Source organism: Bos indicus, chromosome 11 (genome assembly GCF_029378745.1).
Source record: "Bos indicus isolate NIAB-ARS_2022 breed Sahiwal x Tharparkar chromosome 11, NIAB-ARS_B.indTharparkar_mat_pri_1.0, whole genome shotgun sequence".
NCBI classification, from domain to species: domain Eukaryota; kingdom Metazoa; phylum Chordata; class Mammalia; order Artiodactyla; family Bovidae; genus Bos; species Bos indicus.
In genome coordinates, this window is record NC_091770.1 from 4,259,022 (window position 1) to 4,275,361 (window position 16,340).

Genomic DNA, 16,340 nt, shown 5'->3' on the forward strand with positions numbered 1-16,340 from the left:
TAATAGAGGATAACTGAATTTAGGTAAATATCTGCTGAAGACACATAATTTTAGGGACTTCCTGGGTGGTCCAGTGGCTAAGGTCTTGATTCATTCATCAACATCCAAACAAGAGAAAATCTGGGGAAATGTTTCAACTAACTATACTTGAAACACTAAGTACTCTGAGTAACCTATTGATAAAAGTGAATTCAGGATTGGTCACACAACTGAACAAGGAATCCATACATTAGTAAAATATAAAAATTTATTGTTAAATTCATACATTATAGGAATGATCTGTCCACAGTTAAAAAAAAAACCCAACATTCATTTAAAGTAGAAATATATATGTAAATTAGGCTACTATCCATCATATTTTTTTTGTGTGCTTATTATGAAAAATGTCCACTGTTGTTTCATGACATGGTCTTAAGTCAAAATCACAATATCCAAGGGAAAAACGACTCTAAAAAGAGAAGAGAAGAGTTTTTTTTAACAAAAATGATCAAAGCCACTTTTTAAAGAATGCTACACAGTCACACATGAGACTATATCCTACCTGTGGTTTCTTAAAATAATCAAGTCCCCTTCCGATCTTAATTATCCATCCATTGTTGAACCTATTGAAATTAGTTATATAGTATTACACTCCAGACATTTAGGTCAGACAATGATCAAAGTTGTATGAAGTGTCAGCTAAATCTCCCCCTAACAAATAAAATCACTTCTTGCAGTGGCGAGTTGAACCAAACCTGGGTTTACCTATGGGCTGTGTCTACAATGAAACAAAACAACCATTAGCTGATAAAAGATTTTAACAATTCAATTAAACCTTCCTCATGAATTTCATCTTCCTGAGAAAGCTTCCCTGTTCTGTTAACAAGTGGCTTCCAAGTGTACTCAGGCAGACTGGTGATGTTTCAGGGACTCCCGTGCCTAGAGGTGGGGATGTGCCAGGGCAGAGGAAGCCCTGATGGGCACAACACAGCATCCTGTCATGCCTGCTAGAAAATTTAATAAACTATAAGAAGTAAAGCCAAATTAAATAAATACCACTATCACCCCAAAAGGAAATTATCCCAATGTCATAATACTGTATGTATAATTGGATAGAAAAGTACTTCCTTTGCTCAGATGACACAGAACATGTAAATTTTATTCCATTAGGAAACAGGAAACTCACACAGAGGACACAATTAGCCAGATTTTTTCTTCAAAAGTGAAAAATACTAAAATTAAGCTTTATTTAAATTTTTAATATTTAAGTGGAATAGTATATGTAATTATATATAATTTGTGAGAAATAAAAATAAGTATTTTTCAACTGCATAAAAATTAAAGTATTACTATATACTAACCTAATTTCTCGGTCATGTATTGAAGAAGAATATTCTAATTCCAAACTCACTCCGTGATTCCTGAGCGACTGTTTTATTTCTTCTAGGCCACTATGCTGATCTTTCCCAGTGCCCTGTCAATAGGAAAAAAATTTTTGTTTACTCAGTTATTAATATTTTAAATTATTCCTAAGCGATGCAGTGTGTGTTCAGTTGCACAGCTGTGTCACTGGCAGGTAGATTCTTTACCTCTGAACCACCTAGAAAGCCCATGCAATGTATATCTTAAAATGTAAATATTCTACACTAGTTTTACTGTCCATTACTGCAAAGAAGCAACCAAAGAAGATGAAGTAGTTTAAGAGCAACTGTTTTTATCAAAATAATCATTTTTTTTCCTAATGTGAACATAACACAACTTGGTGCCATCTCCTAAGATGTATTTTAACGGTGCTGTTTATTCAGATGAGGCTTTCTTCTCAAATTAATCCTGGAAATATGAATTGTTTAGAATTATCCCTATTTAAATCAAAATCATGATAGAAACTATCAATACTGAAGACAGAGTGATTGACTCATAGAACATCCAAGAAACTAAACTCACAAACTATTTGAATAGAGAGCTTAGCTAAGTGGCCAAATGCAAGGTACAACATACTAAAATCAACAGCGTTTTCTCCAATGTATTTTATGCCTAATCCCAGATGGCTCAGGAATAAAGAGTCCACCTGCCAATGTAGGAGACGCTAGAAACGCGGGTTTGATCCCTGGGTCGGGAAGACCTCCTGGAGGAGGAAATGGCAACCCACTCTCAGTATTCTTGCCTGGAGAATCCCATGGACAGAGGACCCTGGTGGGCTATAGTCCATGGGGCCGCAAAGAGTCAGACACAACTGAGCGACTGAGCATGAAGATAGCAAGTTCATTTCCAATGAAAGAGCTCTGGCTGAAGCATTACATCCAAGTTTGCCTTGAACTACATCTTACAACTGAGTGAAGTCCATGATGTTAAGAAAGAGAAAATGCTTTCAGGTACCTACTTCATCCAGAGAGGTGAGAAGATGAATAGTTTTTACTTTACATGGCCTCTTAACCAGCATCTCACAAAATCGAAGGAAGTTATACAGCTGAAAGACATAGGATGGGTTATTACTCGTACATGTTAAATAATGACTATTTCATCCTGTGTGAGTACATTTCACCTACCTGATGTGTGTGTCTAATATAAGGATCTTCTATCCAAACTTCTGTAACTGTTTCACTCAGGTATTCTTGAAAAAGGGACTCATAGCTGAAACCTGTTGCATTCTCTTCTATCTTAATTTGCTTGTGATATTTTCCAGCTACAAAACAGAAGTTTCTGTAATAAAACCAGTGACTACTTGTTTTCTTTTTATACATACTATAAACAGTGAGGAGCACATACAAGTTAATGTTTTTAAACTCATGCACTCAGCGAGCATTTTTGAATGCTCAATCTATACCGGACACATTGCCGGATGCTACACACACAGAGGTTATAAGGCAAACCATTCAATGAGTTTCGCCTTCATGGAGGCCAGGCAAGTGGGAAAGTCCAGAGATTTCTTGGAATAGGTTCTTGAGCTAAATCCTACAGAACCAGACAGTTTATTCAAGAAAGAACCTACTGTATATAAAGATATCTAATATTTTTGTCACCATGAGTAGAATCATAAGCTTTGATTGAGTGGGCAACTGGTCTTTCTCTTCAGATTTAAGTCTTTTTATGTCTTGCAATTTAATAGCTGAGGTATTACATATATGGTTTCCCCAATGGCTCAGCAGTAAAGAATCCACCTGCAATGCAGGAGATGCAGGTTTGATCCTTGTGTTGGGAAGATTCCCTAGAGAATTCCAGTATTCAACTCATTTCAGTATTCTTGCCTGAAAAATCCCATGGACGGAGGAGCCTCGTGGGCTACAGTCCAAAGGGTCACAAAGAGTCAGACATGAGTGAGTTACTACGCACACATTAAATAAATAAATGCAATATAATATGGAATCTAGGAGTCTTAGAACTTGTAGAGAGTGTGTTAAGCAAAAACTTATAGTACTTCTTAATAATCCAAGCCAAAGACTAGAATGCCATAGGGTCAGCAGGGGAGTTCTATTGTTTTTGTTCATTCAAAATGAATAATTATTGAATAAGTTATCAAAGACCTTTAAGGTTTGTTTTTTTTTAAATATGATCCTTAATGGTAGTTCCTGATTTATACGGTGGTTGCACTTTTAAACTTTGTTTGAAAATCAGTGGTTTGGATTGTCTTCCTAATATTTCAAAACATAAAATGTTACAAACTGTGCATCAGTTTTGAAGCCAAGCTAGTCACACAGGTTAGTTTTAGCCAGTGTATTTAAGCCACAAAGTTGATGGTACTCTATTTCCTTCAGATTTCAGAGGGAAACTGCATTGCAGGTTTCAATTTGGGATGAAGTAAACAATTTTATTACTCCTCAACAAAGTAGCCAGCTAGCCAGGTTAATCTGGGTAGCCAGGGTTTGGGATAGTACAGAATACCAGGAAGAGGCGTGCAGAGGGCAGGAGTAAACAGGAGCTGAGGGCTGGGGGACATTGTTTTTTTTTTTTTTTTTTGAGGACAGCAGTTCCTTTGACTGTAGGATGCAGCAGCTGTGAATGTCAGGTGGCAACGGCCATTTGTGTCTGTATGTCTGTAAACTGGATGCTCAAAAAGTAGTGAACTAACCATACCTCCTGCATCTCTCATCACTGTGAGTCTCAGTCATGTCTGACTCTATGACCCCATGGACTACAGCCCACCAGGCTCCTCTGTCCATGGGATTTCCCAGGCAAGAATACTGGAGTGGGTTGTCATATCCTCCTCCAGGGGATCTTCCCCACCCAGCGATCAAACCCGTGTCTCCTGTATTGGTAGGCTGATTCTTTACCACTGCGCCACCTGGGGAGCCCCCAGAGAACCAATTATAAATAGGGAACCATACCTTCTGCATCTTTCATCATTAAGAATACCTAACTCCTCAAACGTTCTGATTCAAGACAAAAATCGCAAAGCAGCCCTGGGCATTTCTTGAGCTACTTTAATATTTTGGTCATTTTATAAATGGAGATACAAATAAAATATAGGCTTTACGTTCAGTATTGCTCTGCTTCATGGGGATCATGAATTCCTTAAAATGGCATGCAAAGTTCTGCAGTATGTAGAGCTGTCCTCAAATTCTCAGGAGGAGAATCTGACTGCCACCTTCCCCTGAGCAGAAAACAAAACAAAACAGGGCAAAGGGGCTTCCCTTGTGGTCTAGTGGCTAAGACTCTGAGATCCCAGTGCAGGGCTCTGGGTTTGACCCCTGGTTAGGGAACTAGATCCCATACACTGCAACCAAAAAAAAAAAAAAAGACCCTGTCCTTTTTTTAGTGATGCAACTAAGAGCCAATGTAGCCAAATAAATAAATATTAAAAAAAAAGTTAAGAACTGGAAATGCAGAAGAGATCTGTAAGCTCCCAAGGGTAAACAGTCCAGACCACACTGAGCTCCAAAGGGCACAGCCAGGAACACTGGGTGAGACAGGCTTTGTCACAAGGGCTCAGGCACACACTCTCCAAAACAGCCTCCTTACCTTCTTTTTCTTGGTCCAAGCGTTTCTTTAAGTGTTCTGCTCTATCCATGTGGTCAGAAATTATTTTTCTGAGATTACGCTTCTTTGTTTCATCTTTGGTGCCTACAAATTAAAAAATAGACTCTCAAGATTCCAAACAGGCTTTCTCTTTGGTATAGGCAGTGTTTCCTAAGTTTTCCATGGATTTCCTGTCCTTTGGCATGGTTTGCCATGGTCCTAAAATACACAAATAATAGGTCCCAGTTTAGCTTGATCCTGTATGACCTCCACCTTTTCACTGAGCATTGGAAGCCCTTTATTTAGAAGTGGGGACTCTGACACTGTGACTGATAGCTGGGGACACTCAATCCAGTGTGGAAACAAAGGTGGCTTATTACATGTCACTGACTATGAGCACTATTTTGTTCCAATTACCCATAAGTTTGAAATCTTAGCATAATCAAAAGATAGCAAACAACATCTTTCTTCCACAAAACCAGTCTCTATTCTAGACTTCCCCTTTACAGCTTACGTTGACTCATTTTCCCAGCCATCCCAAAAATCAAAGGTATTTTTGAGTATACAGTATCAATAAAAGCTTATCCCAAGCCCCACCTCCAACCAGTTAACAAATTACTTCTGGTCCCTTCCTTCCTCCCTCCCTTTTAATACTGCTTTCACTTTTCACTTTAATTTCATTTTTAAACTCTGTTTTTAAAAATATTTTATTTTGAATTAATTGTATATTTATGGAAAAGCTAGGAACATGGCAGAGACTCCCTTCATCCGGATTCCCCTATATTAACATATTACACAACTACAGTACAATTATCAGAGCAAGCACGTGAACATTCATACAACACTAGCAGCTCATCTACACACCTTACTGGTATTTCATTAATTGTCCACTTTATTGTCCTTTGTTGTGCCTGCCCATCTTTGGGTGCAATATTCCCTTGATATGTCCAACTTTCCTGAGATCTCTAGTCTTTCCCTTTTGTTGTTTTCTTCTAGTTTTATGTACTGTTCATTGAAGAAGGCCTTCTTGTCTCTCTGTGCTATTCTCTGGAACTCTGTGTCGAGTTGGATGTAAAATTGGAAATATCAAGGGAACGTTTCACCCAAAGGTGGGCACAATAAAGTACAGAAACAATAAAGACCTAGTAGACGCTGAAGAGATCAAGAAGAGATGGAAAGAATACACAGGAGAACTGTACAAAAAAGGTCTTAATGAACCAGATTACTCTGAGGATGTGGTCAGTCACCCAGAGCCACACATTCTGGAGTTTGAAGTCAAGTGGGCTTTAGGACTCACTGCTGTTAATAAAGCTAGTGGATGTGATGGAATTCCAGTGCTCACTCACTTCAGTTGTGAGACTCCATAACTGTAGCCTGCCAGGCTCCTCTGTACATGGGATTCTCCAGGCAGGAATACTGGAGTGGGTTGCCATACCCCTCTCCAGGAGATCTTCCCGACCCAGGGATCAAACCTACATCTCTTACATCTCCTGCACTGGCAGGTGGCTTCTTTACCACTAGCACCACCTGGAATTACAGTAGAACTATTCAAACAAAACCCCAAAGGATGATGCCCTCAAGGTGTTGCTGTCAGTATGTCAGCAAATCTGGAAGACTCAGCAGTGGCCACAGGACTGGAAAAGGTCAATCCTCATCCCAATTCCCAAGAAGGGCAGTACTAAAGAATGAGCTAACAGTCGGATAACAGTTGGATAATTGCACTCATCTCCCATGCTAGTAAGGTCATTCTTAAAATCTTGCATATTAAACTTCAGCATTATGTGAACCAAGAAGTTCCAGATGAACAAGCTGGGTCTAGAAAAGGAAGAGGAACCAGAGATCAAATTGCCAACATTTGCTGGATCTTAGAGAAAGCAATGGAATTCCAGAAAAACATCTACCTCTGTTTCATCAACTATGCTAAAGCCTTTGACTTTATCATCCACCTAGTGTGGATGATAACAAACTATGGAAAGCTCTTAAAGAGATGGGAATACCAGACCATCTTACCTGTCTCCTGAGAAACCTGTGTGCAGGTCAAGAAGCAACAGTTAGAAGCCTGTATGGAACAACTGATCGGTTCAAGATTGAGAAAGGAGTATGACAGGGCTGTCTGCTGTCACCCTCTTTGTTTAACCTATACGCTGCTGAGCACATCATGAGAAATGCTGGGTTGGATGAGCTACAAGCTGGAATCAAGATAGGCGGGAAAAACATCAACAACCTTAGATATGTGGATGATACCACTCTAATGGCAGAAAGTGAAGAGGAACTAGAGAGCCTCTTAATGAGGGTGAAGGAGGAGAGTAACTTCTAAAAGAACTAAGATCATGTCATCCAGCCCCATTACTTCATGACAAATGGAAGGGGAAAAGGTGGAAGTAGTGACAGATTTCCTCTTCTTGAGCTCTAAAATCACTGCACATGGTGACTACAGTCATGAGGTCAGAAGACGATTGTTTCTTGACAGGAAAGCTATGACAAACCTATACAGTGTGCTGAAAAGCAGAGACATTACTTTGCTGACAAAGGTCCGTATAGTCAAGGCTATGGTCTCCCCAGTGGTCATGTGTGGATGTGAGAGCTAGACCGTAAAGAAAGCAGAATGCCAAAGAACTGATGCCTTTGAACTGTGGTGCTGGAGAAGACTCCTGAAAGCCCCCTGGACAGCAAGGAAATAAAATCAGCCAATCTTAAGGGAAACCAACCCTGAATATTCATTGGAAGGACTGATGCTGAAGCTCTATTTGGTCATCTGATGCAAACAGCCAATTCATTGGAAAAGTCCCTGATGCTAGGAAAGATTGAGGGCAGGAGAAGAGGGTGTCAAGAGGATGAGATGGATGGATGGCATCACTGATGCAATGGACATTAACTTGGGCAAATTTTGGGAGATGGTGAGGAACAGGGAGGCCTGGCATGCTGCAGTCAATGGGCTTGAAGAGTTGGACACAACTGGGTGACTGAATAACAACAAATATCCCACTAAAGAAAGTTTTCTGGTCTAGGATCCCACATAGCATTTAGGGGTTATGCCTCTTTAGTCTTCTCCAGTCTGTAATAGTTCCTTTAGTATGTTTCTGCCTTTTATGACCTTGACATTTAGGAAGAGTAAACAGTTATTTTGCAGAATGTGTCTCACTTTGGGCTGCCACTGTTTTCTAAGGGTAAGATTGAGGTTATACATATTTTTAGCAAGAAAATCACAGAAGTATTGTGCCCTTCTCAGTGGGTACATGAGGTCAATATGTCTTATTACTGGAGATGTCAACTTTGATGACTTGGTTACGGTGGAGTTTACAGATTTCTCCACTAGAAAGTCACTATTTTCTATTTTGTATGAAAAAGCTATCTTGTGGGTAAATATCCTATCTCTCTTCACTCTTCATCCACTAATTTTAGGACCCACTGATGGTCTTTTTTTTTTTTTTTTTTTGGCCATGGCATGCAGCATGTGGGATCTTAGCTGCCCGACCAGGGACTGAACTTGAGCCCCCTGCATTGGAAGGCAAAATCTTAACCATTGGACTGCCAAGGAAGTCCCATTGATGGCCTTTCCCTGTAGCAATTACTACTGCAGTATTTGCCAAATGGTGATTTTCTACTTCCATCATTTCTACTTAATGTATTAACTGGAATTCCACTGTAAGAAAAAGCTGTCCCTTCTCACCCATCTACTTATTTATTCTACTAATAATTTATATCAATATGGACTCATGGCGATTTTACTTTATGGGTTGTAATTGAAAACTATCATCATTTTCCTTTTTTTAATTTATTTTTTTATTGAAGGATAATTGCTTTACAGAATTTTGTTGTTTTCTGTCAAACCTAAATATGAATCAGCCATAGGTATACATATATCCCCTCCCTTTTGAACCTCCCTCCCACCTCCCACCCCATCCCTCCCCTCTAGATTGATACAGAGCCCCCGTCTGAGTTTCCTGAGCCATACAGCAAATTTCTGTTGGCTATCTATTTTATACATGGTAATGTAAGTTTCCATGTTACTCTTTCCATGCATCTCACCCTCTCCTCCCCTCCCCATGTCCATAAGTCTATTCTCTGTCTGTTTCTCCACTGCTGCCCTGTGAATAAATTCTTCAGTGCCATTTTTCTAGATTCCGTATATATGCCATAGAATATGATATTTATCTTTCTCTTTCTGACTCACTTCACTGTGTATAATAGGTTCTAGGTTCATCCACCTCATCAGAACTTACTCAAATGTGTTCCTTTTTATGGTGAATATAAAAATGTAGTAATATTCCATTGTGTATATCTACCACAGCTTCTTTATCCAATCATCTGTCGATGGACATCTAGGTTGCTTCCATGTTCTAGCTATTTAAAATAGTGCTGCAATGAACATTAGGGTACATATGCCTTTTTCAATTTTGGTTTCCTCAGGGTATATGCCTTCTAGTGAGATTGCTGGATCATATAGTGGTTTTATTCCTAGTTTTTAAAGGAATCTCCATACTGTCTTCCATAGTGGCTGTATCAATTTACATTCCCACCAACAGTGCAAGAGCGTTCCTTTTTCTCCACACCCTCTCCAGCATTTATTGTTTGTAGACTTTTTGATGATGGCCATTCTGACTGGTGTGAGGTGATATCTCATTGTAGTTTTGATTTGCATTTCCCTAACAATGAGTGGTGTTGAGCATCTTTTCATGTGCGTTTGTTAGCCATCTTTATGTCTTCTTTGGAGAAATGTCTGTTTAGGTCTTTTTCCCTCTTTTTGATTGGGTTGTTTTTCTGGCATTGGGTTGTATGAGCTGCTTTTTCGGAAATTAATCCTTTGTCAGTTGTTTCATTTGCTATTATTTTCTCCCATTCTGAGGGTTGTCTTTTCACCTTGCTTAGTTTCCTTTGCTGTGCAAAAGCTTTTAAGTTTAATCAGCTCCTACTTGTTTACTTTTGTGTTTATTTCTGTTACTCTAGGAGGTGGGTCATAGAGGATCTTGCTTTGATTTATGTCATCAAGTGTTCTGCCTATGTTTTCCTCTAAGAGTTTTATAGTTTCTGGTCTTACATTTAGGTCTTTAATCCATTTTGAATTTATCTTTGTGTATGGTGTTAGGAAGTGTTCTAATTTCATTCTTTTACCTGTAGCTGTCCAGTTTTCCCAGCACCATTTGTTGAAGAGCCTGTCTTTGCCCCATTGTATATTCTTGCCTCCTTTGTCAAAAATAAGGTACCCACAAGTGCATGAGTTTATTTCTGGGCTTTTGATCTTGCTCCATTTGTCTGTATTTCTGTTTTTGTGCCAGTACCATACTGTCTTGATGACTGTAGCTTTGTAGTATAATCTGAGGTCAGGAAGGTTGATTCTTCCAGCTCCATTCTTCTTTCTCAAGACAGCTTTGGCTATTTGGGGTCTTTTGTGTATCCATATGAATTGTGAAATTTTTTTGTTCTAGTTCTGTGAAAAATGCCATTGGTAATTTGATAGGGATTGCATTGAATCTGTAGATTGCATTTGGTAGTATAGTCATTTTCACAATCTTGATTCTTCCTACCCAGGAACATGGAATATTTCTCCATCTGTTTATGTAGTCTTTGATTTCTTTCCTTAGTGTTTTATAATTTTCTGTGTACAGTTCTTTTGTCTCCTTAGGTAAGTTTATTCCTATTTAATTCTTTTTGTTGCAATGGTGAATGGGATTGTTGCTTAATTTCTCTTTCTGATTTTTCATTGTTGGTGTATATTAGTATATAGAAATGCAAGTGATTTCGGTGTATTGATTTTGTATCCTGCATCTTTGCTAAATTCACTGATTAGCTCTAATAATTTTCTGAACTATCTTTAGTGTCACATCATCTGCAAATAATGAGAGCTTTACTTCTTCTTTTCCAATCTGGATTCCTTTTATTTCTTTTTCTTCTCTGATTAATGTAACTATGTTGAATAACAGTGGTGAAAGTGGACACCCTTGTCTTGTCCCTGATCTTAGGGGGAATGCTTTCAGTTTTTTACCATTGAGAATAATGTTTACTATAGGTTTATCATATATGGCCTTTACTATGTTGAGGTAGGCTCCTTCCATGCCCATTTTTTGAAAAGTTTTAATCATAAATGGGTGCTGAATTTTGTCAAAGGCTTTTTCTGCACCCATTGAGATTATTATATGCTTTTTATCTTTCAATTTGTTAATATGGTATACCACATTGACTGATTTGCATATATTGAAAAATCCTTGCATTCTTGGAATAAACCCAACTTGATGATGGTGTATGGACTATTTGATGTGTTGCTGAATTGTGTTTGCTAAAATTTTGTTGAGATTTTTGCATCTATGTTCATCAGTGATATTGGCCTGTAGTTTTCTTTTTTTGTGTTGTCTTTGTCTGGTTTTGGTATCAGGATGATGGTGGCCTCGTAAAATGAGTTTGGAAGCATTCCTTCCTCTGCAAGCATTTTTTGGAAGAGTTTTAGAAGGACAGGCATTAGCTCTTCTCTAAATGTTTGACAGAATTCTCTTGTGAAGCCATCTGGTCCTGGGCTTTTGGGAAACTATCATCATTTTCCTGGTTAAATATTATCAGCATTGGCTTTGAGAGCTCCTTGTGCTGGCTCCTGTGTTCTTTTGACGTACCCCATTATTTTTTGACTACTTCCTTACATTTTGGTGCAAAACGTAGTTTTCTTGCTCCAGCCTCAAAATCAACCATTTCTCCCAGAGACTTTGGTTTGTTTATTGGAGAATGGTATCAAGAGATCATATTCTGAGTGCTAAGTGTGTTCACTGTGGCTTGGGGAAAGTCTAGACCCTTTCTGTCAAGACAGGCAGAAAGTCTATGGAGGTTTACTAATACATACATCTCTATTGCTGTATCTGTCCATCTGCATCAAAACCCACAAATTCATGTTAACTTTGATCCCACAGGGTTCATTCTAGCCTTCCTCCTTTCCTTACCTGTAACTTCTTTCATTATCCACAATATATTTACTAGCTTGTTCCTGGTTAGATCCCTGGGTAGGGAAGATCCCCTGGGGAAGGAAATGGCTACCCACTCCAGTTATTCTTGCCTGGAGAATCCCATGGACAGAGGAGCCCGGTAGGCCACAGTTCATGGGGTTGCAAAGAGTCGGACATAATTGAGCAACTAATACTTTCACTTTCAAGTTCAATATAGACATCAAGCAGTTTCAGAATTCTTAACCCATACTGTTGTGAGAAAACAAAATTAACCGACTAAAATATAATGTTTGGGGACTTCCTTGGTGATCCAGAGGTTAAGAATACGCCTTCCAATGCAGGGTACTTGGATTCAATCCCTGGTCAGGGAACTAAGATCCCACATGCCACGGGGCAACTAAGCCCATCTGCCTCAACTAGAGAACCCATGCTGCAACGAAGACCCAGCACAGTCAAAAAAGAATTAAAAAACAAAACCTGCTTTGCCACTTTTAGCTGTGTGACCTTGGCCAGTTATTCAACCTCTTTTTATCTTCTTGTCTAACACGGAAAGAGTAACAGCACCCTAGAAAATTGTGGAGAGGACTAATTATGAAAAACTAATTGCAAAGAGTTGACATGACTTAGCATCTGAACAACAACAAATTATGATACTGGCATGCAGAAAATAGTAAATGTCAGTATCATTATCATCTACTTAATTTCTTTATACACTGCCCTCTCGGCTTCCTCTAGAACTAGATTTTATCTAACACCTGTTTTCTTAACTCTACTGTTACTTTGCTACTGCCTATAAACATAGGCTATTTCCCCTGTCCTCTTTCTTAATCATTATCCTCAATCACAGTTTGACCCATTCTTCAAACATGACTTTGTCTTCCAGGTTTCATCATATAGCCATCTCCAAGTCCCATTGGAAACTCACTCCCACATCTAATCAATGAGCCAATGCCAGTAATTCGATGTCCACTCTGTCCTCTCTCTTTCCTAGTAAGTGGTGTCATTCAGGTCATGGTTCATTCAGGCCCTCATCTCCTCTCATCTTGACTCCTGCAGGAGCTCATTAATTGATCTGCTTGACTTCAGTCTCTTCAGGTTCATGTCTCTCCTACTCTCTTGCCCTGTTCACTCATTTATTCAAGAAATATTTACTGAGAACTTACCACATGCCAGGCATTATTCTAAGCACTGGAGACACAGCAGTTAATAAAACAAAACACAATTCCCCACTATCATTCAAATGGGCGGAAAGACAACAACAGAGGTAAATTGGTAAAACACATATGTTAGACTGTGATAAAGTGCTATTAAATAAAGCAAGGAAGAAGGATAAAAGAGTCCTGGAATGGGGGTTATAATTTCACATTGGGGGTCAGGGAATGGCCTCACAAATAAGGTGATATTTGTATAAATACCTGAAAGAGGAGAGAGAATAGGTCATGCAAATATTTGGGAGAAAAACATGTGCCTAAGAGAGGCAGGCCCTGAAATGCAACTTTAATTTTGTCACTCCTTTGCAGAAACTTTAGTTTCTCCTTGTCAATGGAATGAGTTAAAATCTGGCGGTCAAGGCCATCCACAGCATGCTCCAACCATCAGTCTACCTTTAAACTTCTCCTCTTCCTCTATAGGTATATGCTAAAGTGAACTGAACCATTTATTTAGTAAAACAGCACAGACAGAACTGGAACACTTTTAGCTGAGTTTCTTAAATTCTACTTAACCTTCCAAAACCCCTATCGAAAGCAAGCCCCACCTTTCCATCCCCAAATGACCACTGGCTGTTTAAATCCTCATTGCATTTGTTTCCATGGCTCTTGGCACTTATTCCCTGCAGTACAGTTATTTGCGTTTATATCTTAACCTTCAAGATCATGTCACTGTCTCTTGAACCACCACAGGATCAGTGGAGCACACAGGAGCAGAACTCCTGGGATTCTGCTGCTTCAGGGTCCACCACTGTATGCCATGTCCCTTTCTGAGAGTCAGCAGAGCAGAGCTGCTAAAGCCTTGGGGTCCAGTTGTGACTCTACCAATGGTGGCTGAACTGGAAAGTGAACTTTGCTTTTTATGCTGTTAAAATGAGGGTAACATCACCTCATACTTCATAGGGCAACCGTAAGGACGAATTGGGATCATGCTTCTAATGTGCTCTGAATACTGCCTACCACTCAAGACTTATAAATGATAGCTACTCTTATTATCACCGTCATCAAATGGTCCCTGCCCAAGGTAGGGTTTTAGAGTTCTAAGAAAAGCACTGTACACTGAAGACCAGCCTCTGCTGTCTCAAAGCTTCTGAAACATATCAGAAATATGCAGGCAGAAAGGTATAGAGGGGAGATCTTAGGCCAGACAGGAAACGCAAGAGGATGGGGAGCAGGGGCTCATTTTAAGTCAATTAATATATAATTACATGTTTATTAGCTGCAAGGGATTGTGCTCGATGTTAAGGTTATTTGGGTACTTCTAGGGGCTTCCCTGGTGGCTCAGAGGTTAAAGCGTGTGCCTGCAATGCGGGAGACCCGGGTTTGATCCCTGGGTTGGGAAGAGCCCCTGGAGAAGGAAATGGCAACCCACTCCAGTACTCTTGCCTGGAGAATCCCATGGAGGGAAGAGCCTGGTAGGCTATAGTCCACGGGGTCGCAAAGAGTCGGACACGACTGAGCTACTTCACAACACTGAATTGGTCATCTGACTTGGACAGCCAACTCATTGGAAAAGTCCCTGATGCTGGGATAGATTGAGGGCAGAAGGAGAAGAGGGCATCAGAGGATGAGATGGCTGGATGGCATCAACTGATGGAATGGACATGAACTTCAGCAAACTTTGGGAGATGGTGAGGGACAGGGAGGCCTGGCATGCTGCAGTCCATGGGGTCACAAAGAGTCGGACACGACTGGATGACTGAACGACTGAACAACAACAACACTAATGACCATGTAACAGAAAGTCTTAACTCTCACAATCCTATACATTTCTCACACGAAATTTCAGTATATCCATTTCTAATGAAAAAACTTAAATTGGAGTATAGTGTGATAAAGAACCCACCTGCCAATGCAGGAGACGTAGGAAACACTGGCTCAAACCCTGGGTCAGGAAGACCCACTCTAGTATTCTTGCCTGAAAAACCCCATGGACAGAGGAGCCTGGCAGGCCACAGTCCATGGGGTCACAAAAAATCCCACATGACTGAGCAACTAATACTTTCATAGCTGATTTAGACTGTCGTGGTGGTTTCATGGGTACGGCAAAGTGAATCAGTTACACACACACATATATCCACTGTTTTTAAAATTCTTCTCCCATGCAAGTCATTAGAGAGTACTGAGTAGAGTTCCCCGTGCTATACAGTAGGCCCGTATTAGTTTTTTAAACTTATAATGAAAATGTTTAATGAGAAAAATAAGGAAAAGGGTGTAATGATCTTATTATCTATCACCTAGATTTAAAAACTGATAGCATTTTGTCATATTTGCTTCAACGTTCAAATTCAGACATCATAATTCCTTTCCAAACATGTTAGTCTTCACCCCTAAAATTAAGAAGAGTTTGAAAAATACCATACTACCTAACAAAGTTAATAATTTTATTGCTACTTGTTCCATATACAATCTTCCTAAATTGATCCCCAAATGTTTATACAGTTCCTTCAAACCCAAGTCGCTTCAAGGCAACTATTACATCTGCTGCTGCTAAGTCGCTTCAGTCGTGTCCGACTCTGTGCGACCCCATAGACGGCAGCCCATCAGGCTTCCTGGTCCCTGGGATTCTCCAGGCAAGAACATTAGAGTGGGTTGCCATTTCCTTCTCCAGTGCATGAAAGTGAAAAGTGAAAGTGAAGTCGCTCAGTCGTATCCGACTCTTCGCGACCCCATGGACTGCAGCCCATCAGGCTCCTCTGTCCATGGGATTTTCCAGGCAACAGTACTGGAGTGGGGTGCCATTGCCTTCTCCTTCTTCTCTTCTTCTCTAACTATTACGTCTAGTTACCTCTTAAAATTCTAGAACAGTAACCTCTCTTTCACTGACGACATCAATCTAATAAAGATATAAAAAGAAACCAGTCCACCTGTCCTGTAGAATACCCCATCTTCTGTATTTCACTGCTGTCTCGCGGCGAAAGGAATCGTTTTAACTCTTTCACTCCCACTCAGGCAAGACGGATTGCAACTCCATTTCCTCCAGTCTCGGCTCCCCGGCTCACTGCTCACCTTTCAGAACCTGCAGGAGCAGATCGATCCCCTCCTGGTAACACACCAGAGCCTGCGGGCCCCGGGACTCGGACTCCAGATCTAACGCCCGCTTTAACACAGTAAATGCAGCTGTGCTCCCAGGGTCCTGCGCCAGGCTGGACCTCGACATAATCTCCGAAACTACTGTCAGCTTCTTCCAGTTTCTTGGTGGGTGGGTCTGCGGCGCGCCTGCTCGCGGTCACGTGACGCCTCTGCGCTCACTTTTTATGGTGCCGGAGTGGGA

The 16,340-nt window shown here is 40.2% G+C and overlaps 1 protein-coding gene across 2 annotated transcripts; it reads right to left on the bottom strand.

Moving 5' to 3' along the window:
* Positions 1 to 229: 229 nt before the first annotated feature.
* MITD1 (microtubule interacting and trafficking domain containing 1) lies at positions 230 to 16,290 on the bottom strand. 2 transcript variants are annotated; one of them, XM_019969780.2, is made up of 7 exons: positions 16,076 to 16,290; positions 4,936 to 5,037; positions 2,526 to 2,662; positions 2,360 to 2,446; positions 1,341 to 1,453; positions 542 to 602; positions 230 to 448 (listed from the first exon to the last, which is right to left on the bottom strand). In XM_019969780.2, exons 1-7 carry the CDS (start codon positions 16,224 to 16,226, stop codon positions 353 to 355), a joined length of 747 nt encoding a protein of 248 aa, XP_019825339.2. In that variant the 5' UTR covers positions 16,227 to 16,290; the 3' UTR covers positions 230 to 352. The 2 variants fall into 2 exon arrangements, with proteins under 2 accessions (XP_019825339.2, XP_019825340.2); XM_019969781.2 differs by lacking the exon at positions 16,076 to 16,290 and adding an exon at positions 15,934 to 16,069.
* Positions 16,291 to 16,340: the final 50 nt, after the last annotated feature.